Raw genomic sequence first — 23,392 nt, forward strand, 5'->3', positions numbered from 1 at the left:
ATGTCACAGGAGACAGTGTCAAAGTCCTGCTGATCTGAGGTAAAAAACATCCATCACTCCCACCGTGTCCATTCCCTCACCTCCTTTGGGTTAGTTAAGCACAATTCCCCCTGGCCTTTCCCTTTTGCTGCTGAAATAACAGCAGAGCCCAAGGATGTGGTATTTTAAGAAAACAATGAGATTAAGAGACAGATGCTAAGTGCTCAAAGACTCCTGACAGAGATAAAGTGCAGTATCAGCCTCTATCAGATGGAGAGCACAGGCCCCACGCTTCAGGGGAGATGTTTAATGATTTAATAGAACTTTCCCACCTCTCACTGGAGAGCTCCACAGAGATATGTGAGCACCAAGGGGAGACAACCCCAGATGGAAATAAATCATTAGAAACCCTCACTCAGGGTCTCAGCACTGAAGACATTATTTGGGCATGTTTCAAGCAAGAAGTAGAACATGTTTCCCTGTGCCAGGTTGTGTCCCACACCTCCTGGAGGAGGGTGGATATCTCTCTTCATTCTTCCTACTGCATCTGGGGCTACAGCCTGAGTTTTCTTTGGTGTTTCAGGATTTTTAGCAGGTACTTAACTGTTTGTGTGAGTACACAACGATGGGAAAGGGGGGGGGGGTCAAAGAATTTTCTGGATTCTGCTTCCTATTTGTCTTATTTTTTCTCTGCCTCCCTCTCCACCTTGTCTTTCTGCTGCTCCACCACTGTTACCTACCAAGCAAGCACAGCTTGGCTCTGCAGGTTGTCCTCCACCCCAACACTCAGGTGGAAACCTCTAACCTTCAACTAGATGGGAAAGGAAGGAGGAAGAGAGACTTCCATGTGGCTGCTTGTGGTGCAGCATCTATCCTGTTTTCTGGGGAACATATCTCTGGCATCCTCACTGACTCAATTTCTGGGGAGGGATGTCCTCTGCAAGCTTCATTTTCCTGTACAATGGCTTCCAGAGGCTTTGGTGGTTAAGCATTTAAACACAACAGCTTATGTGAATCCAAAAACCTACCAAGTTTTATCCACAGCTATATTTCCTCTGAACTCATTGCCATGAATTTACCATGACAGTTCATACTCACGTGGTTTAGCTTGATGAAATGAAGGAAGAGAAACATAGAAGGACACAATTATACAGATTGGGAGAGGAAAAATCCTGAAAATGCCATAAAACCTGACAGGATCCTTACTGCTGCTATTTGGAATAAGATTTTTTTCAAGTATGATGGCAGTAAATAGTTCAAATATGTGATTTCAAAGACCACTGTAAGAAATCCTCTTCCTTACTATGTGAAGGTTCACCTTTTCTGATTAGTTTTTAACATCCTGCTTAGACCACTGTACTGATTATAAAATTAAGTTGCTCCTCTGAAATCAGGATGTCTACACTAAGTAACAGCCAAAGAAGCTCTAGTCCCAAATCCCACATAAGAAGCTCTGGCACCCACAAATTTCACAGGATTTTTGGGTGCTCACCACCTCCCAGGCAGGATGTGTCCTCAAATGACTGAACTGAGAAGAAGAAGGAAAAAAAAAAAAAAAGAAAAAAGTCCTCTCAAAAGTAAAACACGCTTCTGATGCAAAATTAGCATTTGGCAGAGAAGTGACTCATGGTGACTGAGGGCTTCGTGCAGCCCTTCTCTGAAGCATCCAGAATCTTTTTCTGGCTTGTGATTCACCAGAAAATGGTAGATGAGCACATCTTGACTTAAGCAAAAACTGAGGGTGTTACAGAAGAAGATGAATGTCTCTCCTCTGCTCTCTGAAATGGCGTTGCTGGCAGCTCTGGGGTGCCAGGAAGAGGAAAGACAGCGTTTCCAGGGGTGGGTTAAAAGGCAGAAAGCTTCATTTTCAGTGTATTCTAAGTCTTTGGGAAGCCTGATGGTGAACCAGAGGTGGATTCCACTTTACACAGAGCAGGATCCTGCAGGGGAGGGTGACATGTCAGCTCTCCTGAGGGCCTGCTGCCTTTTTATTATTATTATTATTTATTGAAGGACCCCATTTTTGGCACATTTTCCATATGCTCTTGTGACACATAGCCCCTCCCAGAGTCCAAAAAATCCCATCTTCAGGCACTTCACAAAGACCCTTCAGACTTCTTTGAGAAGAATCTTTGGGAATGGGGATCAGCAAAGCACTTGAGCACCACCCTAAACCCCATCTGCACTTCCCCTTCAGACACAGCCTGGAACCAGCAGCACTGTGTGCAGAATTGTATCAGCACACCACAGGAACTGCAGTTTCACCACCTAATTTGCTACAGGACAGAAGGAAGGAGACGTCTATAAGACATATATATGTTTAGTGAGTGGGGTACATATATAATGAATTTGGTTAGAGTCCAGTTGCATGAAATGGGGCAAGCACAACACCTCCAGCTCTGCAATGTTCAGGAACCTCAGCTGTCCAGGCACAGAGAAGCAATGAAATACATTTTGTTTGTGGTTGGATTAGCTGGGTTTACTGATGGCTAAGGTGAAAAGACCAGCCTGTCTTCTGCTTCTTGTTTCATGACTATGCCCCTTATCATACTTCATTGCTACATCTCTCTTAATTATTTTTTAATCCAGATGACTCCCCACAGCAAAATCCCAAGTCTCTTATTCTTTATCAGAGAGAAATAAATGTTGACAATGATGTTTTTTGCTTCACATCAAGTAGAATTAAGTGATGTCCAGCTTTTGTCATGGCTACAAAATATTCTCACTGGGCCGAGGAATCTCTTTGGCTAAATGCTCATCACAAGCACCTTCCCAATCACCTTCCCTCATTAATTATCCCCCTGGTCAAAATTTCCAGGACCTTCTTACTGCAAAAACACGATGACACTGATGTCATGGTTTAACCTGAGCTCATCTTAAACAATCTAAATCAGGTTTTGTGGGAAGGATAGCCAGGACTACAGAGTAGTCCCTTCTTTGTGCTTTCCATGAAAAGGAAGGTGAAAATTGCTTCCCCCAGTGCTGTTGCTGGAGGGAATCGGAGCAGGAGCCCTTTCCATAAGGATGCTTTGCTGTAGGATCATCCACCTGCCCTAAAAAAAAGAAAAAGAAAAAAAAAAGAGTAAAATTCCAATCCTGCCATCACTTTCAGGGTAATCAGCATGGCATTATGCAGAATGATTTGTAATTTCACACTGACAGCCATTCTCTTCTGGCAGCCTCCATGACTTAAACAAATGTTTGACCTGCAAGGGGCTGAGGGTTTGTGCCTTTGACAAAAACCTCAGCTCAGTAAGGAGCCCAAAGAGAAGGAGACACTGCTCTGCATCCTCAATTCTCCTTTTCTTCTGGTGGAGAAGTGTCTGGAATGAGAGGAGATGCAGGGATAAACCCTACAGCTTGACCCAGCGTGGCAGATTTTGAATGTGAATAAGAAATGTCAAAGTAATATCCAGTAATCCAGTCTCTTACTTGAGCAAAAACTTGTATTTTGTTAAAGATAGACAAAGCAGGCAGCAAGCCTGGGCAATAAGTGATCACTCTTCAGCTGTACAGGCTCACAGGAAATTGTCTAATCTTCCTTACAACTCACAAAACAAGGGAAGCAGGATGCAGAAAATGAGATATATTCTCTTTTTGCCTTGACTTAAATTGTCTTTTAAACTGAATTTCTCAGAAATCCAAGTCCAGTGACTGGAGGAGCTTCAGCCTTATGAGATGTCTGGTCCTGGACACTGAAAAGGATCAAACACAAAATGGGATGAGGCTCCAGAGCTGGAATGCTCCAGCCAGGCTCATTCATAATATTAATATTTCTCTTGCCATCAGGTCTTTTTCATTCAAGATACCTGTATAGCTCAGGCCCTCCCACCAACCACAAGAATACCCTGCCAATCCACAGGGATTTCCTACAGGGCTATTTTTAGAAAAAATTCAGAGTTTCGAATCAATAAAAACTGCTTAGGTCAGAGTTCCATCTGTGTCAAGCCTGGCTGGTTTTCAATCAATCTCTTCATTAAATTTTCATGTCTTGATAGAAAATTAGGGGGAAAAAAATGAGAATTTGTTATTGTGTAGGGAAAAAAAATTGCCTTTCAAGCAAAGCAGCTATAATTTGTCTGAAGTTGATCCACACTTACAGAACTTCTTTGGCTTCTGTGTATATTTTTAGTTTTTGTCTGGCTACTTTTGATGGTTTATTTAAGGTGTTGTTGGCACAAGTGGGAGATTTCTGGGAACTTTATAAAAGCTTTTAAGTTTTTTTGCTTTTATTCTGGAAGCTTTTGTGTGCCCAACAGCTGACAAGCTACTTCCAGCTCTAGTGGCTTGTCCAATAAAATATATTAATGTTCCCTACGGCCTCGATACATTTCTGTGATGCTCAGAAAAACAGAGGGCTGCAATTCCCACCTCAAAGCCTCTCACCAAGTACTCTGCCTGATATGTAAAAACCCCAGTGTCCTGAGGCATTTGTAATGTAAAGTTGAGGTTATATAATGAATCATCCCCTTCAATCCTGATCAGGACAGATCCAAGGTCATTTCCCTGGTAATTTCAGGAGACTTAGGCACAAACCCATGGCTTTTTTTTTTTTTTTTTTTAATATAATTACAAGCCACTTTTCAAAATATTGCCTGATACCACCAAAATTTCCTCAACCCAAAGAGAGATTTTTTTCAAAATCTTTTCCTTGCAATGCTTTTTTTTCCCCCAGGTGCTCCTTTTTCAGGGTGAGGAGGTGTTGGCATCACTTTTGATGCTGTCCAACACATGAGATCCAACAGGAGGTGGCATCCAAGCAGAGGAGCAGTTCCCCCAGGTGGCTTTGGCACATCTGTTTGGGATTTTGTGCCCTGTGGCCCCTTCAGTCTGAAGGCACATGAGCCTTGCCAGTTGATAGATTAAGATCAAACCATCCCCATCAAAGTAAAGGTATTTTTACTTATTCCAAAGATGTGGCTGCTCTCCTCAGTAGCCATGGCTCCACAGCCTCTCCTCTCCCCTCCTTCCCAAGCCCTTCAATGTTTGAGTTCTTCCTTTTAATCTCAGATTCAGTCTTGAGTGGAGCCAGCCAGGACATCTTGTCCTTTGTTTTGCCCTGCAATGTTATCTTGGTCATTGTTTTACCTTTCCTGCTCAGTCCTGCTCCAGGTGACTGAAACCACATAGAAACCATGAAATGGGGAACTCTCAGTTTTCAGGGCCCATCTTCTACCATTGTTTGGGTGCTCACCTCACCTTCTCCACCCCAATTTCCACCCCACTGAGAGCTCCTGAGATTTCTCCTCACGGCAGTGTCCCACCAATGCCCCCATGGGAGGGGTTTGTGAGGTCATTCTGCATGGAGGACATGGCAGGTGGTCATCACTAGTGCATCTGGGGTGAACCTCAAACACCTCAACTCTGTCTCTGTAAAGAAATCAACCCCCTAAGGCTCAGCTCTGTAGCAGTGAGCATGAAAATGAAAAAAAAATTCAAATAGAGTTGACTTTTCTATCCCCACTCAGCTCTGTATTTACCTCTGAACATCAGCACTCATGGCAGGACTGTGTTTCCAAGTAACACACACTCCCCTTTAGATAATTGCACTTAATTGCTGGAGTTGGTGACTCAGACATCTCACAGCAGTGCTGGGGAGCTGAGCAGGACTGCCACATGTGGTCCAAGCTGCATCCCCAGGATGCCCAGGGCCACTCACACCTCTCCCTGCTGCCTTGGCAGCTCTGGGAAAATAAAAAAGGCCCAGGGTCTGTTCCAGTTCTGCCCCAACATGCAGGCCAGGAGTTCTCTGAGGAGTGGGAATCACCCCTTTCATCCCAGCCAATTAACTCCAAAGGATAAAGATGGAGATGGAGCTGCCAGCAGCTGAGTTTATCACAGCTTTCAGTTTAGAAGAAACAACCCTCCAATGTGTGCTCTGAGCAGATGGATGTCACACAAGCCAGGGTTTTAGGAAGCATTCCTGATTTTTCCAGGCTCCTCTCCTTAAGACATTCCCATTGCCTCTTCTGAGCTGCAGGGAGATCAGCAAGGGCCAGAATGGGATGGTGGGGGAGCAACCTGGAGCCTGCCTTGGTTCCTGTGCTCACACTGATTTTCTCACCTGGAAAAGGTCCTGCTCCAGGGAAGGACCCCACAGAGCTTTATGGAGGCAGTAGTCTGACCCCAGCTCATAACTGAGATGCCAGATATGCAACAGCCTCTAACACAAACATTTTGTTTATTGCTGGAATGGGGTATGAAGAGAATCACTGTTTTTCTGTCTTATTTTTGAAGCCCTTCACTTGTTCATTTGTAGTTTCTGAAATGCCCAGCCCTGCAGCAAGGTTAGCAAGAGCTTGGTGTTCTACCCTTAGGGTATGAATCAGTGTGAGTGGGCACAGGATAACTTAAGGATCTGCTCTTTGCACAGCACCAGAAACAGGGTTTTATTGCTAAATAATCCTTCATTCCTGAAATCATCAACACCCAGCACTCTGAAACAACAAGAGATAAATATTAATTTCAGTGATTCCCTAAGCCACGCTCACAGAACTTGCTCACAGTGTTTATCTGTATCTGTTTCAGCCAAAAATTGTTGCAATACTTCTTCTTGGTGATTATTTGAAAAATCCATTGCAATGTGCCAACTGCCCCTGTGCACAATGTGCCTGTCCCCTGCTTTTATGGGCAGCTACAGGAACCAGATGCCAGGGTGAGGAAGACAATTCCCCCATGGCAAGGAACATCTGGCTCTTTGGCAAACTCCAAAGACCATTCTGTCAATTCTGGTTGTGCAATCTGGATGTGAGCTGGCACCAAAACCTTTCTCTTCCAGCACCTTCTGTCTTCAGGTGACTTTTGAGTGTAGAAGATTGGTTGCTTTGCCCAAAAGAGCTGCTTTCTTGAAAGCTTCTCAGTTTATCTATGCTGTCTTTGTTTCTCAGCTGAAGCCTTTGCTAGCCTCAGACCTAACCACATTTCTGCTAGGCACAGTGGCTTCTTTTTTCCTCAGGAAAAGTTTATGCACTGACCTTTTCCCCACACATCTCACTTTTGCCTTCTGTTTGTCTCACCCAACTTCAAGCAGTTCTCTGAAAAAGCCAAATAAGGAGTTTTGTCATCCTGGGTTGCCCCAGAAGACAGAAGAGATATCTCTCCCAGCAGGAGTTATAGCTCAGCACTGGTGCTCTCCACATCTTTCCATTTGAATGACCGTGGTGCTGTCTCAGACAGCTTAGTGGCATAAAATGATATGCAAGGTAACTTAGAGCTGACCTGTAATTCACTTGTGCTGTGGTGATACCAGAGGTGATTTGTCCAGGCATCACTCAGGGGATGTGGGCTATGGGGCAGGCTGGGATTCCTCAAGTCCCAGACCAGAAGAATTTTGTGGAGTCTGCTTTGGGAGTGCATTGAGGTGCAAATGCACTGAAGAAAGTAGCCTTTGACTGGTGTTATTTTTTGGCTGGTGAAAAATATGCCTTCTGTCTTCTATCAAATGCATTGAAATTACTACATTAAATTAAATAATTTCCTCCTCTTCTTTTTTTTTTTCTTAAATATACAGTGTTTTGTTTCATATAGTAACATTTGCTATAGTAGAGTGTCAAATTATTGTGGTAGAGCTAAACTACTGTGGCTTGAAGAGTTTTGCAAAAATATGGGGTTTTATATTAGACAAACATGGAGATTTTGGTTAGTCTGAGGTAGCAGCTAATGAGGCAGAAATAAAAAACTTGGAAAGTTAAGAGACTGCTCTCTCTGTTTGGTTCTCTACTTACATAGGAAACATTCTTGATTTTATAGGAAACTTTCTTTACTCCCCTTCTTAAACTGATGCTCTACTTTGCCAGGACCTGAAACATTACAATTAAAAATAATAGACTGTCCTGCATCCTTTATGAGGCATTTACACCTTGAATGCATCTTCTTTCTGTTATTAATTGTCCTTTTCCCAGAGGGATTGTAAAAAATGGGCTGCTTTGCAAACAGTCTTCCCCAGCCTGCTGATGGAAGGAGGGAGGATGGACATGGTTTGGATTCTACATCTTGTCGCTCCTGGGGCACCTTTTGCCTGTTCCTTCTGCCTGCAGGAGAGGAGAGGAGTCTAAGGGCACAACTGCCAGGCCAAAAATCACGAGTTTCATCCCCAAAGCCACTGAGATGTTTATGCTGAAGGGCTTTAATTACAGCAGCTCTAGCTGAGCAAACAGAGAGGGACCACCAGGTCCCTGTCACTGCAGCCAGAGTCCCTGTCCCCCCAGGAGACCAGGTTAGCTCAAAGGTAGCTCTGGAATAGCTGCTCTTGCACAATGGCCATGCATGAAGTGTCTGAGTGGAAAAACTTCACTAAAAGGTGCATTGTGCTGCCTAAAAATAACCAGCACGTCTTTGTCCAGAAACCACATGCCTCCAGAGGGCTCCAGCATTGAAGCACGTTTGGATCAAGGAGGAATGCTAATCAGGGAGGTATTTTGCTCTCTGAAGTGTCTGCAGAGGTGCTGGAGGATTTGGCTGTTGCCCATGGGCGGGCGTTTCACCGGGGTGATCGCCCACGTGTACAGGAGCCAGTTAAAATCTGGGAAAATCTGGGAGTTTGGCTCTACAGAGGAGCTCACAGCTGCCCAGGGGAGGCTGAGGCACTGACAGAGCTGTTGGAACAGGACTTTAAAGCCATCGAGTCCAACACAGCACAGCTGAGGCCACCGCTGAACCGTGTCCCCATGTGCCACATCCACACATCTTTTAAATCCTCCAGGGATAGTGACTCCACCACTTCCCAAGGCAGCCTATTCCAGTGCTTCCCTAGAACCTTCTCCAGACCTTTCCCACCTTTACTGAGCCCCTCTGGATGTGCTCCAGCACCTCAATCCCTTTCTTGTAGCGAGAGCTCCAAGACTGAACAGACATATTTTGAAGTGCAGCCTCACTTGTGCTGCATAAAGGGACAATCACTGCTCTGGTCCTGCTGGCCACACTGCTTTGGTGAGCAGGAGGTAGCACTTGTCATCCCTGCCCCATGGCAAAAATATTCCCCTTCAGACATCATGTTTGCCTTTTCAAGAGTGTTTGCCTGGAGGGAAGAGGCTCCCCAGGGTATGGTGTCTTACTGTGAGCTGTTCCAGCATATTTTGGGGATACCACGACCTGCCGTGTTGGGTCTGTGCCTCCAAACTCACTTCTCATCTGTCTCCCCTGCCTGCAGGATTCCTGTACCTTCCTCCCAGGTAGAATGATGAGATTTTGGATGGGAAGGGTCAAGGTCCAGCTGAATCGAACAGATTCCCTTCCTCCTTCACCCTCACCCTGCCAGGGCTGTCCTTTGTGGAGCTCACCTTTACTATGATAGCAGACATTTCAAACACTACTTTAAAAAATTTAAAAATTGTCCCAAAACTCTCTCACTCCCCAAAGCTCTTTTTCTTTTTCCCAGCAGTTTTCTTTCTTTAAATTTAAGATGGTGCCGGTCACCTTTGCTCCAAAAATACACAGAGCTGCTGCATAACTATTTTCCAAATAATTAATCTTTCCAGTGGAATAACTTAAAGCCTCACGTTTCCTGTTATGTTACACAGCTGCAATTTGTAACAAGAGATCCCGCGCTGAGCTACGTGGGCAGAGGGCCAAGGACGTGGCGCTTTACCTACACAAGAGCCCTACATAAATAATCCTTCCCTGCATGTTAAACAGTTAGGTACTGTTCAGTTCAAGAAAAAAAAAGGAGATGGAAAACAAAAGCCTTTCTTTCGGTTGTCATTTCACAGTTTGGAATTCAATTTTCAGTGGTAATCTCTTTTGTTTGGTAAGCTTCGGGGGCTGGGAAAGCACCTTCTCAGCTGCCAGGCACAGACATGCTTAGTTTCACTACCTATAGCTGTTTTATTGATTAATTCACATATCACACAAATATTTTGTCTGCCATAAAGCTTACAGACTCCTATATAACTGGGATCTCCAGATATGCCAAGAATAAGCAAAGTAATCCTTACTTTTCTGCCCAAAAGCAGGTTTGGGTGGAAGATGGGAGAAGATAGGAAGAACTGGTGGGAGATGGCCAGAAGATAGGGGATGTCACTGGATGGGACACTGGAGCCAGGCACAAATCAGAGCCACCCTGAGATGGTGAGAAAAGATGCCAGGAGCTGCACTGGTGCCCTGCCAGCTGCAGCATGGGGACAGCTCTGAGGTGAAATGAAACCTCCCTTAGCAAACCTTCATCCCTCCTCTGCCTGGCACACCACACAGCTCCCATCATGCTGGAATTTGGGGGTCTGGCCTCCCCAAATCCCTGAGTGCCCTTTGTCATGTGTGTTTTTCATACCCAAAACAGCATCATATGGGCTGTGGGGTGAATGCAGGGCTTGGCTGAGGTAGCAGCAGAGTTTATGGGTGTTATAAATCATCATCAGAATCATGCACACTGCACTTGTACTTTCAGGATAACAATGAGAAGGACTGGGACATGGCATAAATCAGTTGTAAATTGTTGTCTTATCAAATTGAGGGAAAGCATTTCAAAGGCTTTCAGCAAAGACAGATAAGCACAGTGTGCATGCTCGTGGGTCAGCCTCCCAATTTCATCCCTAAAGATACAAGCAGGAGCTTGCCAGAAGTTTGCTGTGGGATGGGAAGGTCTGAAAACATCTAAACCAATTCAGCACCCAGCCTCCTGTGCTCTCAGGGGGATTTTAGGCATCATTCACTTCCAGACCTCTAAACACACTCAAAGCATCTAACCTGTGGTTATGGGGACTAACATGAGGGAGGTGGGATGGACTGGAGGACATGTCCCTTGTAAGAGCAGGTGCTGCTGTTTGTCTCCTCTTTTTGGTGAGGAGGTGAGGCTGTGAGTGAAGCAAGGTAAAACTCACAGTTCACTCAGCCCAATGAGGCAATGAGCCTGGAAAGATTGCTTCCAGCTCCTCCCAAATTTGAAGGACACTCCAATCTGTTTTGGGGGTTACCGTGAGACTTGCAGGTGATGGAGTGTTCAGTGAGGACACTGCAGGCTGTGCTTTCCCTTGGCTGGTGCTCACACTGGGAGGATTTAGCCCAGGTGATGGACAAGAGCCAGGTGCCCATGTCAGGACCAATTCCAGCTGCTCAGCTTTTTTCAGACCAGCCACATCAGCTGCAATGTACAGGAGTAACCCTTCAAAAGAGAAACAGCTTGAAATTAGGCAAACAGGAGAACAGCTTCCAAAAGGCATGAAAATTAGCTTGTTTCATGCTTAGAATAACCCCATTACCTCAATATCCTGAATGAATTATGCCAAACTTCCCATGCACACAGGCACATGCACAAAATCCCCCTTTGGGCTACTTAACAGCAGTGAGAAATTTCAGAAGAAGCAGCTCCTGAAAAGAGGGAATTTGAAACAAAAGTGTTCTTTGGAGCAGAACTATAAAGTGTGTATCATTGTGCTTTGATATTTAGAATGGCAATTGTTCTTCTTGTTGTGAAATGTATTTCTTTTGTACCAGCAAATCCTTGAAAAAAGCTTAATCTTGCACACATTGTGCATTAGGAAAATTCTCAAATTAAGACCTCTTTGAGACACTGATCAATGCAGTGGTGAGGAAGGCCAAGAGGAAAAAAAAGCAGCTCAGAGAGGGAAAGTTACTTCCTTCTGGACAGGGAGGGCTATTTATTGTAAGCATATTGGACTGCATTATGAGAAATTATGTTTGTGACTTCACTTCTCCTCCGTGAGAAGGTTTGCACCCAGGTAAAGCAGGTATAGAGGTAATTGTTCTTCAAGAGTGTTTCATGTTCTCCTCACACATGGGTGCTGTCAAGCTCCATGCAACTCTAAAGTTTGTGATCTTTTTTATTTCAAAGCTGAGAATAAAATGCTGTACTCACACAAAGTCCTTGCCTTTCCCCATGTCTGCTCCTAGTTGCTTCTCTACATTGGCCCAGCCCTGGAAACACTTCTACCCTTTCTGGCACAGAAGAGACACAAATCCAGGGTAAATTTGTATATACTTTTTCCACCACTTGCAAAATTTGTAGTTTGGATATCTTCTCCCAAGTTTGAAGCAGTGGGTGGCATGGAATGGCCAATGGAAAGGCCAGAATGGGAGATCATATATGGCTAGGGAAAGGAATGTAGCAGAAAAGGTGATGAATTGGTGAAAAGAACAAGCAAGCAACCAAAAAGTAAAATAAACTTACAAAAACACAGAGGAGTTCCATTGAAAGAGGAAAGAGAAACAATCTGGGAATGTCAGGCAGAAATGTGGACAGTATATTTAGTTAAGCCACTGACACTGGTGGGAAAAGTGACAATTGCAGGGTTGAGATCTTAATCCAACAGGGGAATTTCAGCATGGCTTATTTTTAGACATGTGAGTAATCCTCATGATTTCAGATCAGAAAGGTAGATCCCAGCTGGTATCATCCTCTTGTCAGCAGGGACCTCACTGTTAGGGAAAAAAAATGTTTTAAACCTCTTTTATGTCACATTTTATTTTCCCCTGTGAAAAAAAATATACATACCCAAATTTATTCAGGTTAATAAAGACATGGAGGTGTCTGTTGTGAGATGGGGAAACAGGGTTTGAGGTTTCCTGTGGGCTGACAGGTCTGCCTGGAGGCTGCTCCTGCTCTGGTTGTGTTTTGCTGAAAGCAGGCAGAGCCAGAAAAGCAGAATGATGGAGTCACTTCTGGCATGATGGAGTGAGCAGCAGGACATGGGGACCCAAGACAGCACATCCTCAAGAGTGGGACTTGTCTGGTGTGGAAAAAACAGGCAGGTCACAACTGTGTTCACCCCAGGCTCTTGCATCCTGTACAGAACATGGCTTGGGTGGAAAGGGAAACATAGAAGAGCACATCTAAAGGTGAGCCTGGCTCAAACATTCAGTGCACAAATTATTATATTTACATTTTAGATGAGATAATGTTGTTATAGTTATTTATTGATTGTTTCCAACTCCACTGTCTCCTCTTAAAAGTCAGACTAGACAGAAGCTTGAGATAAAGTATTTTATTCACTGGATTTTAGGGTGGGTTTTTTTGGAGGGGGAGGCAGGATTGCTGGTTCTTTCTGCATCCATCCTTTTAAAATGGTCTCAATAATAAGTGTTTTAAAGGTTTCAGACACTGAAAAAACAATGATTCTTGGAGTGACCCAGCTTCAAGCAACCTGTTCCTATGTGGAGATGGTCCTGCTCTCTCTCTGTGACATTTTATCACTTACTGCAAACACTGCAGTGTCCCCTGACACAGCCAAGCCCACCCACCATGGGCTGTTCCTTATGTGCCACTGATTTCCACTGATACCAAAAAGATTAAACACAAGCTCATTGTCCCCTTTTTGTGCTGGGTTTGCACTGGCTGTCCTGGTTTGGGGCAAATTTGGGAGAAAACTTCCAAAGGGGTTTCTCTAGAAAGCAGATTCAAATTGCTGGGTGCAATATGGTGTCACAGAGAGATGGTTCCTCCACTTGACATTGATGTGGCATTTGTGGGCCCCATGGAAAGCCCCAAATCTGGGAGAAATTACCATCTTCCTTGGAAAAGAGCACATCTCAAGGCATTGGCTCATCAGAAAGATCCATGTCTGCCTGCCTGTGACCTGGCATCTTCTGCTTAACAAGCTGATTTTTAGCAAATAGACCCATACAAGAAGAATTTGTCAGCAGGTTACTCTGCTTCTTTCCATTGAATTGTCGTGAGCAACGTCAACAATGTCCCATAATTAAAAATTTATTTTGGAAGAAGTGTTTATTCTGTTTAACATGTTCTGCTGCCCTGCCGCAGCTCTGTCCTGCAGGGCAGCGTGTGGGGCTCTGCCCTCAGTGGGATGGTACAAACATTAAATACCACAAACTACCTGTGCTGGATTTACAATAACGTGCCAATATCTGTCACCTACGTTGGACAGTGTGTCCCCAGCCTGAACCAACAGAAAAATGCCAACACCACAGTGAAACATGGAGGGCATGAAGAAGGAGAAAAAGGACAAGGCACACCCAGTTTCCTCCATCTTGTTGGACCCCTTATCTAGAACCCTAAAATTTTACTTTTGCACCCGTGCCACACTTAATTATTACTTATATCAAACACTCAGAGCTTGTAATTCATCCTGTAAGATTGAAAACTCTTTTCCATGGACAGAGATCACAGCCAGTGTCTCTGGGGGCTCTGTCCAGGGGGGTTCCTGACCCCTGCCAGGGCAGCCAGAGGGATTCCCTGGATTCCCACATGGCAGAGCAGGGCTGGGAGGGCCCGAGTGACGCAGCCATCGCTGTTAGAAGACTTCACCGGTTATTTATAGGCCCCACTGACCACAGAAAGCTCTTGGCCTCGCTGTTCCTCCCTCCCTCCTTCCCTCCATCTCGCTCGCTGCCTTTAGCTCAAGCAAAAGAAATGCTGTCGCTAAAGCGGCGAGTCCAAGCGCCACATCCCCAAGCACAGCAAAATTTCTGCCCCTCCATTAGAGGATTCAGTCTGAACAAATTATTTCCAGCATGCCAGCCTTTCACTTTGGTGTTCTTTCCTCCTTTTCAGCCTGGATTTCTTTCCCATTTTGATTTTTTTTCCCTTTTTTTTCCCCATGCTGGTGGGTGAGGCAGTGAGGACTAAGCAGAGCTGTGGATGGAAATTGTACCTACACATCGACCCTGGGCGCTTCTTTCAGCATGGATAACCACAGCAGTAAGTTTTAAAGTGCTGTTGTTGCAAAAACACGGTCTGCTCCAGTTTGGGGCAGAGGTGGCATTTGGAAATGTGAGTAAAAAGTTCAGTACACCTGGAAATGGGCGGTGAGGTAAAAACATTGCCTAGTGTCCACAGCAAAGGCACTGATGGAGAAGCAGAGCCATCTATAATCACTTCAGTGAAGTGAAAAATAGAGGTCACTGGAGGTGCACATCTATTCTTTTTTTAACAAAACTGATTTTCACAATATTTATTGTCAGAAGCATTTCCAACAGAAACACTCCTGTCTGCATGCAGGCCCTGAGGTTTACAACAGAGCTAAGAGAGGACGACTGTGGGAATTAAATCTGGAGCAAGTTAGTCTTCTGCTTTCTCAGTGAATTAACCATTGCCCCACCTGAGAGGCTCTGTTCCTTGCAGCTCCATCAGCACTTCAGGGCTAAAGCAATCAGGGGTGGGGTGTCTTCTCAGTCTTATCCTTAAGTAAATCACTTTATCTCTCAGTTTTCGTGTGGCACCCTGCTCCACGCTTATCTCTGTGGACCTGCAGGCTCCAGGGCTCTGTCCCACTGCAGGGCAGGATGTCCACACCAACTCCAGGCACATCCCCAGAGGGCTGAGGCAAATAGCAGGGCCAGGGTCTTTCTCTTCACAGAGGAATGGCACACCCAGCTACAAAGAGCTGGTCCCAAAGATAATGCATTATGATTTTCAAATTTATTATTATTTCTTGTATTCACCACGTCCAGTTCAGGGCTCCTCTACTAAAAGAGACAGGAGGCACAGGAGGCAACGGGCAGGAGCTGAGGCTCAGCAAGTGCCACCTGAACGTGAGGAACAACTTCCCTGGGCAGTGCCCAGCACGGGCACAGATTGCCCACAGGGGCTGTGGAGTCTCTCTCATTGGTGATATTCCAGAAGCATCTGGACACACTCCTGTGCTGTGTGCTCTGGGACAACCCTGCCTGAGCAGGGAGTTTGGATCTGATCGCTGTGGTCTTCTCCAACCTGACCTGTCGCCCTGATTCTTGAGTTTTTCTAAAGCCTTCTGAGTTTACATTCTATTGGGAAACTTTCCCACACAATTTCTGTAAATAACATATTGTTTTGCATTCCTTCATGGGGGTGGAGAGACTTGATGTACTAGTGGTTTGTCCAATATCTTTGGAGAGGTGGCACATTCACTCTCCAATCCACTGTCACCTTTGGAAAAGTATAAAAGTTGGAGTCAGAAAATAAACTTTCTCTTTTACCTTGCCAAATAGCAGGTGGCTCACATTGTGCTTTCACGTGTCCTATAGCAACACTGACCCATTCTGTGATTCTGTAGCTCATCGAAATGAAGATACAGGAAACTCACTTGAACCTGGGCATGGTGCTTAACATTTGGCCAACAGAACCAAGAGCATTCTACTTTTTTCTTGACAAGCTTGTCCCTTTGTAGCTTTCTGATCCCATTTCTAAACCTTGATGTGAATGTGACTTTTGCTATAGGTGTCTTACTCACAGCTGTGTCATGACCAGGTCATGTGGGATGTGTGGGACTGAAAACTGGGTAAGAGAAAGGAAATTCTTATTCCTTCAATGCAGTTCCTTTAGAGGCTTCACAGAACTTCACAGCATTCAAGCCAGTAAAATTTCAGGATGCCTCTGGAAGGCTGTTTTAAAAGCAGATCAAAAGCAACAACCTGCACAGGAAAATTTTAATTTATTCCTTAGTTCCTACTTCTTCAGTTTTGGAGAGGCACATTCATAAACCATAAAAGCAAATTATCCCTCCACAGACAAAGATCCAACCTTGACCTTTCTGCAGCACAATTAAAATGTGAAAGCATTTTTGCCATATGACTAGAATTGTTCCTTTCATTTACACCTCATTTTCTGCCAGCATCAATGTGTAAGGTGGTCATGACTCACAGTAAATGTCTGGGAGTTCTCCTACAATAAAATCCCGACTTTGAGGGACTTCCAACTTGAGCTGGACAAAAACCTCATAAGATGTAACTCACTCTTGAATTCAGCATCCTGGTCCACATGCAGCTTTGTTTTCTCTGATTTTTGTGTGCAAGATTTTCTTACCAGGAGTTTCCTAGAAGTAAAACTCGTTTTCATGGGCCACACGAAAGCAACCCTGCTACAAGTACCTGACCCTTGGCATTTGACAGAGGAATGTGCTTGATTCACTGCTATCATTTGTGGTATTTTTGCCAGTTCTGCAGCTGTGCCACTGCATTCCTAAGCAGGAAAACCCACACAGGTCTGCCTTGGATGGGCTGCAGTCAATGAGAACTGGTCATGCTGAGATGCTGCAGGTGGCACTCATGCCTGGGGAAGTTTGCACCCATTAGGCATTTCAGAGCTCTACATAAAAGTTCTGTTAATTTCTACAATAAATATGCAGGGGGACAAACTCCATATTTAAATTGCCTCTCAAACTTTGGACTATTGTATTTTAATATAGTAAATGTCATGTGGCTTCTGGTAGTGGAATAATACCAGCAACTCAGTGTGTTATGCATTCATGGATTAGGTTGTAAATGTTTGTAAACCAGGCAATAAAGCTGTGTGAGCAGAAGCATTTACAAGATAATAGTGAAGTAATTTGAGTTTTAAAATTATGGGAGAAGTTGGTGTTTGGCAGTGCTGTGTGGGGAGACAGACACTGGACAGATGAAAACATTATAGCAAATAGAAGAACACAGTCCAAGGTGAAGAGCAGCTTACAAATGTGTATAAATGGCATGCTTTGGGGATAAAACATTACAGATTTTTTTGCCTTTAGATAAAGGAGGGTCTGTTTTCTTGCAACAAGAGCTCTGGATCTTCTCTCCTGGTCATTTGCAAAGCAAAGGGATTGGGAATGTGATGCTAAACTTCTGGAGAATGCACATGAGCATGATTATGTGATGGTAGTAATGATATTAAACTTGAATCTCAATCTGTCAAACAACATAAACTGTTTGTCCTGTAATAAATCCAATGCTTTTCATATAACTATTTAGAAAGATGAATGTAATTTTAAAAAAGTAGGCATATTACACTGGTATACCTATGTTCCCAGTTCTACTTCACAGAGAAAGGATCAGAAGCACCCAATATCTAAATGAAATGTATAAAATGGCAATTATCTCTGTTTCAGCACACAGTATTGTTATTTCTTTGCTAAATACAGATGGTTTCCAAGAATCTATATACTCATTGCAGCTGGACAATGTTTATAGGCCCGTGGCAGAGGATGGTTTCCAAAGGAATTTAAATACTGCAGGGAGTGGTTTTATATTCCAGGGCCCCAAGTTTGCTTTGTGATAGTGGTTTAGTTTCACTGTTGCTCAAGAAAGAAGCCCTCTGTTCAAGAGGGAAATGCAGAAGGTGTGAAGTGAACAAATAAAATGTTCAGTTCTCCATGCCCAGCACAGCACAGGACTAGGAATCAGCATGGCAGAAAAGGAGACAAGACTGGATACAAACAGCAGAGCTACGAATCCTGAACAAATCAGACACGTAATACTGGTTTGCATTCCCAGAATATCAATTAACACCTGGTAAGATGACTGTGGTTTTGAGATAAAATTTTGCTTTCCATGAATACCCTCTAAAGTGGGCTTAAAAATCTTTCCATAGACATTTCTAGCCACTAATTTAATTGATGGGAATGTGTTCAAAAAGTAAACACAGATGAAGGAAATTCACTGCTTTTATTCACTTAAAAGTGAGTATTTGCAGGTTTTTAAAGGTATTCCCTAAGGTCAATAACTAACTAAACAATCTTATTTTGTAAACAGCTGTGGTGCAGTAAAAAAGCCAGGCTCCAAAGGTCTTTGTGTGAAACTATCAGCAAAATAATCTCAATTATGCTCAGAAGAACAAATATTTTTAGCAATTGTTCCCCTCAACACTTTCTGGAAGATGCAGTTGGAAGTGAAGTTTATGTCAGCAGAAACAAAGGGATCAAAGATTTCTGACAGCTTGGGATGTGCATGGATGTGAGCAAGGAGGGATCAGTTTGGAACTGCAAAGCCATGAGATTCAGGGGACCCCCAGCAGACCTCCTTGCCCGAGCTCCCATTGCTCTGTATTTTCTGCCAAACCCACGAGACACTTCCTGCATTTTACCCAAATTACAGGGGCAGAGCTGCTGGGTGTCCCAGCCAGGACACCGACTGTCCCTGCAGAGCTGATCCTCACCTGTGAGCACTCCTGAAGCACTTTGGTACAAGTGCTGGAACTTCTAAACCCAGTCTAACTAAACAGCAGCTTAGCAAGCAAAATCCTAAACAGCCAAACGTGCAAAAGCACCTCAGAGAGAAATCACCTTTGGCAGGCAGGCTGCATTCTCAAACTTTTCTCTGTAGCTGTGAAATTGAGAATTCAAAAGTAAAAACCTTCATACAAATGCTTCCCTGCCAGTGCTGGCCCTGAAAAAAACCCTGCTGCATATTGGGAAAGCTGCAGTGCTGTGATGATATGAAATATGAAATATTCCCCGGGCTGCTGGCTCTGGAAGTGTGCAAAGCCCCTGTGGATGTACAGCCACAAACAACCAAACTCACAGACTCAATTTCTATCTCAATTCTGTCAGATTATTGCTGCCAAAGAAGGTACAGCTACAAAAAGAAAATTATCTGCCCTGAGATTCACACTTTTTCCAGTTCTTTGAAGAGGTGTGTGTGTGTGTGTTTATATATACAGATATATATATATTTTTTTTTAATCTATCATTGACTGGTAAATGCTCTGTTCCTTCTGTTTGCCAAATTGAAAAGCCCTCTTTAGTGCAGTGTCAGTGAGTCAGTGTGAGCACTGCTGAAGGCTGCAGAACCCTGCAAGTAGAAAGATGACAGATCCTAAATTCTCTGCTTTTGCTACCAATTCAAAGATGGGAGTCACTTACAAACATAATGATTAGCTGAAAAGAATATCTTATCCCCACTGTCTTTTTTTTCTTCCTTTTTTTTTTTTTTTTTTTTAATGGTCTTATTTTCTTCCCCTTTCATATTAGAGCAATTTGTGTGCTGTCCATCCTGGATTTATTGTGAGACACTATGGCAAGGATGGCAGAATGGGGCCTTAGATGCTGGGACACAAATCAGAGAGCCTTTTTTGGTGTATGATTTAACAGTTCCTGCTTCAAAAGAGGAACTGTGAATACTCCCCTGTAACTCCCTGGGATTTCAATACAAGCAAGCAGGAAAACACTGTATTTAGTCCCACCATTTCTGAAGTGAACAACATGAACAAATTATTGCAGGTTACCATTTTCCAGCTCTTCAATTACTGTGGATGTCAAAACAAGAAAAAAATCTTTATTTATAGTAGTCTGTTGACGGAACAAGTTTTTAAAGCAAACAAAATTGTATTTTTTCAGCCTGTGAAAATGCCAATGTAGTCCCTTCTTCTGTTACCTCGTTATCTTACAGAGTTTGTACGAAGAGACGAAGAGGTGAAACACAATTTGAGTATCTCATTCACGGGGATTAAAATGCTGGTAAGGTTCCAGTATTTGTTGGAAACTCCTACTGGGCATTACTTCCTCCTCGTGCCCGACAGAAATTCCTCCAATATGAATCATTTGTGATAACAGCATCGCTTTTTGCTTTTTTTTTACACCACTGACGCTGCTCCTACCTGTCCATTCCCCTCCAGCAGCAGCAGGAGAGAGGAGCTGTGCTGTCGGTGCTATTGCTCTTTTATTTTTAATTTTTTTTTATTTATCTGGACAAATTCTGATGGCGTGCCGGATGCTGGGATGCGGTTTGTTGTCTGAAAATCTGTTAGAATTTAAAAAAAAAGAAAAAATAAAAAAAAAATAAAAAAAAAAACCAAAAAACCCCAAACCCCCCCAAAAAACCCAAACACACAAAAAAATTCTGATGGCGTGCCGGATCCTGGGATGCGGTTTGTTGTCTAAAAATCTGTCAGAATTTAAAAAAACAAAAAGAAAAAAAAAAGAAAAAAAAGAAAAAAAGAAAAAATAACCAAAAAACCCAAACCCCCCAAAAAACCCAAACACACACAAAAAAAAAAGAAAAAAAAACACAAAAAAAAAACCCAACAAAAAAATCCACCAAAAACCAGCAAAAAACCCAAAAAACCCCCAAAAAACCCAAAAAATAAAGAAAAAAAACCCAAAAAACCAAACAAACAAGCAAACAAACAAAAAAAAACCCCAAAAAACCAAAAAATAAATTAAAAAAAAAAAAAACCACAAAAAAACCGGAGACCTGGAGCCGTGACACCTGTCAAACACAGGCCAGCCGCAGCTCCCCCCTTCCTCTCGCCGGGCGGCTCCGGGCCGAGCCCTTCCCGTCCCCGGGGTCCGTGAGGCGCCGGCCCCGCGGGCCCCGCCGAGGTTCGGTTCCGCCGCCGCGGCCGCCGCCCCCGCTCCCCGCGCGACCACCTCCCCGCCCCGCCGCGCCCCCGCGCGCTCCCCATTGGCCGCCCGCGCTGTCCATCAAGCCCACTCTCGCTGCCGATTGGTTGGCGGCCGGGCCGGCGCGCGGGTCCCGCCCCGCGGGGCTCCCCCCGGCTCTTGGCGGCGGAGTGTCCTCAGAAGACTCGCGGGGCCGGAGGGGCCGCTCGGCGGCCGGGCGGCGCTGCCATTGGCTGCCCGACCTGCCAATCCAGCAATCCGCGGCTCGCCATTGGTCGGCGGGCGGGTAGGGGCGGGGCGCTCCCCCCGCGCGGTGCCGCCCTGTGACCAACTCCCGTGTGTGAGTCACGGCAGCGCCGTCAATGCCGTGTGCGGGCGGGCGGCGCTGCCTGGGCTGCCCCGGCCCCCTCCCCCGGCACAGGGCTGGCGGGCCGCGCTTGTCACCGTGTCACATCCTCCCCGCCGCCTGCCCACCCGGCTCACCCTGCCCAGCGCGGCGGCATGGGATAGAGCCGGGCACGGCCGCCCCCGCCGCTCGTTTCGCATTGACCTCCCCGCGGTTTAAATCCCTCCCCCGCGTGTCCCCCGGGCGCCTCCCTCGCCGGTCCTCGCCGCGGAGCCCCCGGAGCGGGTGAGTGCCGGGCTCGGCCCTCCCGGGCTGTGAGGGGGCTGAGGGTGCGGGGCGGCCGCCCACAACTGCTCCGAACTTGGGGCATTCCCCTCCCGCCGGGCTGCGAAAGAACGGGAAAAAAAAAAAAAAGAAAAATAGATATAACCCCCGGCGCCGTTGCGAACTTCGTGCTGCCGGCGGTTGTAAATTTGGTTTTATTTTGGTTGGTTTTTTTTTCCCCTGATGGTTGAGTGAGGGTATCCCGAAATGGAGCGACCCTTCCGTGCACTGTCCGCGCTGGAGGAGCGGGGAAAGCACCTTTTGTATTTCCAGGTGCTCCATCCTCCTCCCCGCGCTGTCATCCTGGATGTTTGGCTCTTACCTGGCTTCTCTCGCAGGAACATGCGTGTTTGGAAAGGGGGAAGCCGTGGTCCGCAGCTTTGGGGAGTTTTGGAGTCTTGGCTTGGGATTGGGAGTCCTTGATATGAAATGGTTATGTCTCTGTTTCACTGCTATTGATTTTTCTTTTTTTTTTCCCTCAATGCATTTTTAGAACATGAATGTGGTATATGTTCTCGTGTGCTGTATATACAGAGCAACTAAAATAAAACAGAGGCGTGGAAAACCCCAGCAAATACAGCAGTGCACAGAGCATCCAAAGCCTCAGTGCTCTGCCGGGTTCCTTTATTAATATTAATTGCTCGATCTTTGTAATTTATATCATATGAAATTGCTGAATTGAAGGTTTACCAAACCTCACAGGGCTCCAAAATCATCTGTCTCAGGCAGCTGAAGAATAGATCTACTGAATTTTTTTTAAGAGGAAGGGCCAGCATCATTCTGGGAATCCTCCACATGAAGTTTCTCTTTCTAAAGGCAAGCACTCTTGTAAATAAGCATGGCTTTACTCAGTGGGTGCTCAGGTGTGTGCAGAAGGTCAGAGGGTTACAAGAGAAAATTAAATCTTTACTAAATCTTGTCTTGCTTTTATATATAAATAGAGGGAGGGAAACAAAAATAAATCAGCTGTGATATTGTCATCAAATAGAAAATCAGTCCTTTTCCCAGGGGGAAACTTGTCCAACGTGACCTGAAAACTTCCTAAATTTTGCCTTTATGGGGAGGGGTCCTTCAGCTGCGGTCTGTTGAATCGGTACAAAGTGGGCCTGTTTCTCCTCTGCAACTGGCTTGGCACCAGCGTAACTTCATTAACAGAGCAGATTTGCATTAATGAGAGGAGCAATCAAGAAACTCAGGTTTTGAGGAAGGCCCCTGTAGTAATGACGTGACAAATCGTGATTCCTCCCCTCATCAGCCCCGATGACACCACCCTTACTCACTCGGAGTGGCACTTCACTGCGCAAGTGCTCCCTGCGATGCTGCTGTGACTGCCTGTGTACTACGGTGCCAGTCTGGCTGAGGTAGAGTGGCGCTTGTTTTTCTCATAACTATTTTATTCCCTTTCCTTGAAATGGCAACACGTTGGATAATTATTTTTTCCTTGGGCCACGAAGAAAACTTCTGAGGATTAAATGTAAATCTGCTTTGTTAAGTGACCGTACCAAAACCTCTCCCTGTTTAAGACTTCTGCGCTGCCGAGTGAAACGGGCAGGTAAGTTTTCTGTACGTTTAGCTTTCCCTTGTTGCTACAGAAAGTAGGAAAAAGATTGTTGAAAAATTAATTATCTTGTCCTGAAATTCCTCTGCGCCTGTGGGATTCCACACCTGTATGCGGTGTTCAAGTTGGAGTTGTTTTCCTAATTCCCCCCAGACTTACACATGGCATTGTTAAAGTGTTTACTATTGACATCACTGGCAGAAG

The 23,392-nt window shown here is 44.8% G+C and overlaps 1 protein-coding gene and 1 long non-coding RNA gene across 6 annotated transcripts in view; one reads left to right on the top strand and one right to left on the bottom strand.

Moving 5' to 3' along the window:
• Nucleotides 1-19,861: 19,861 nt before the first annotated feature.
• On the bottom strand, nt 19,862-21,124 carry LOC115494556 (uncharacterized). Its single transcript, XR_003959649.4, has 2 exons — nt 20,812-21,124; nt 19,862-20,358 (listed from the first exon to the last, which is right to left on the bottom strand). It is a non-coding gene; the product is annotated as an uncharacterized lncRNA (long non-coding RNA).
• Nucleotides 21,125-21,251: 127 nt separating this feature from the next.
• The window catches only part of SERTAD2 (SERTA domain containing 2), a 77,535-nt gene continuing 75,394 nt past the window's right edge, over nt 21,252-23,392 (top strand). Inside the window, exon 1 of one of the 5 annotated variants that reach the window (XM_030269267.4) lies at nt 21,252-21,591. In XM_030269267.4, coding sequence (XP_030125127.4) covers nt 21,323-21,591 — 269 coding nt within the window. In that variant the 5' untranslated portion in view covers nt 21,252-21,322. Of the gene's footprint in view, nt 21,592-22,904; nt 23,183-23,392 lie in introns of those variants that run through there. The other 4 variants (XM_030269269.4, XM_072927650.1, XM_072927651.1 and 1 more) reach the window with 4 other exon arrangements.

The sequence above is a fragment of the Taeniopygia guttata genome, chromosome 3, assembly GCF_048771995.1.
Source record: "Taeniopygia guttata chromosome 3, bTaeGut7.mat, whole genome shotgun sequence".
Classification (NCBI taxonomy): Eukaryota; Metazoa; Chordata; class Aves; order Passeriformes; family Estrildidae; genus Taeniopygia; species Taeniopygia guttata.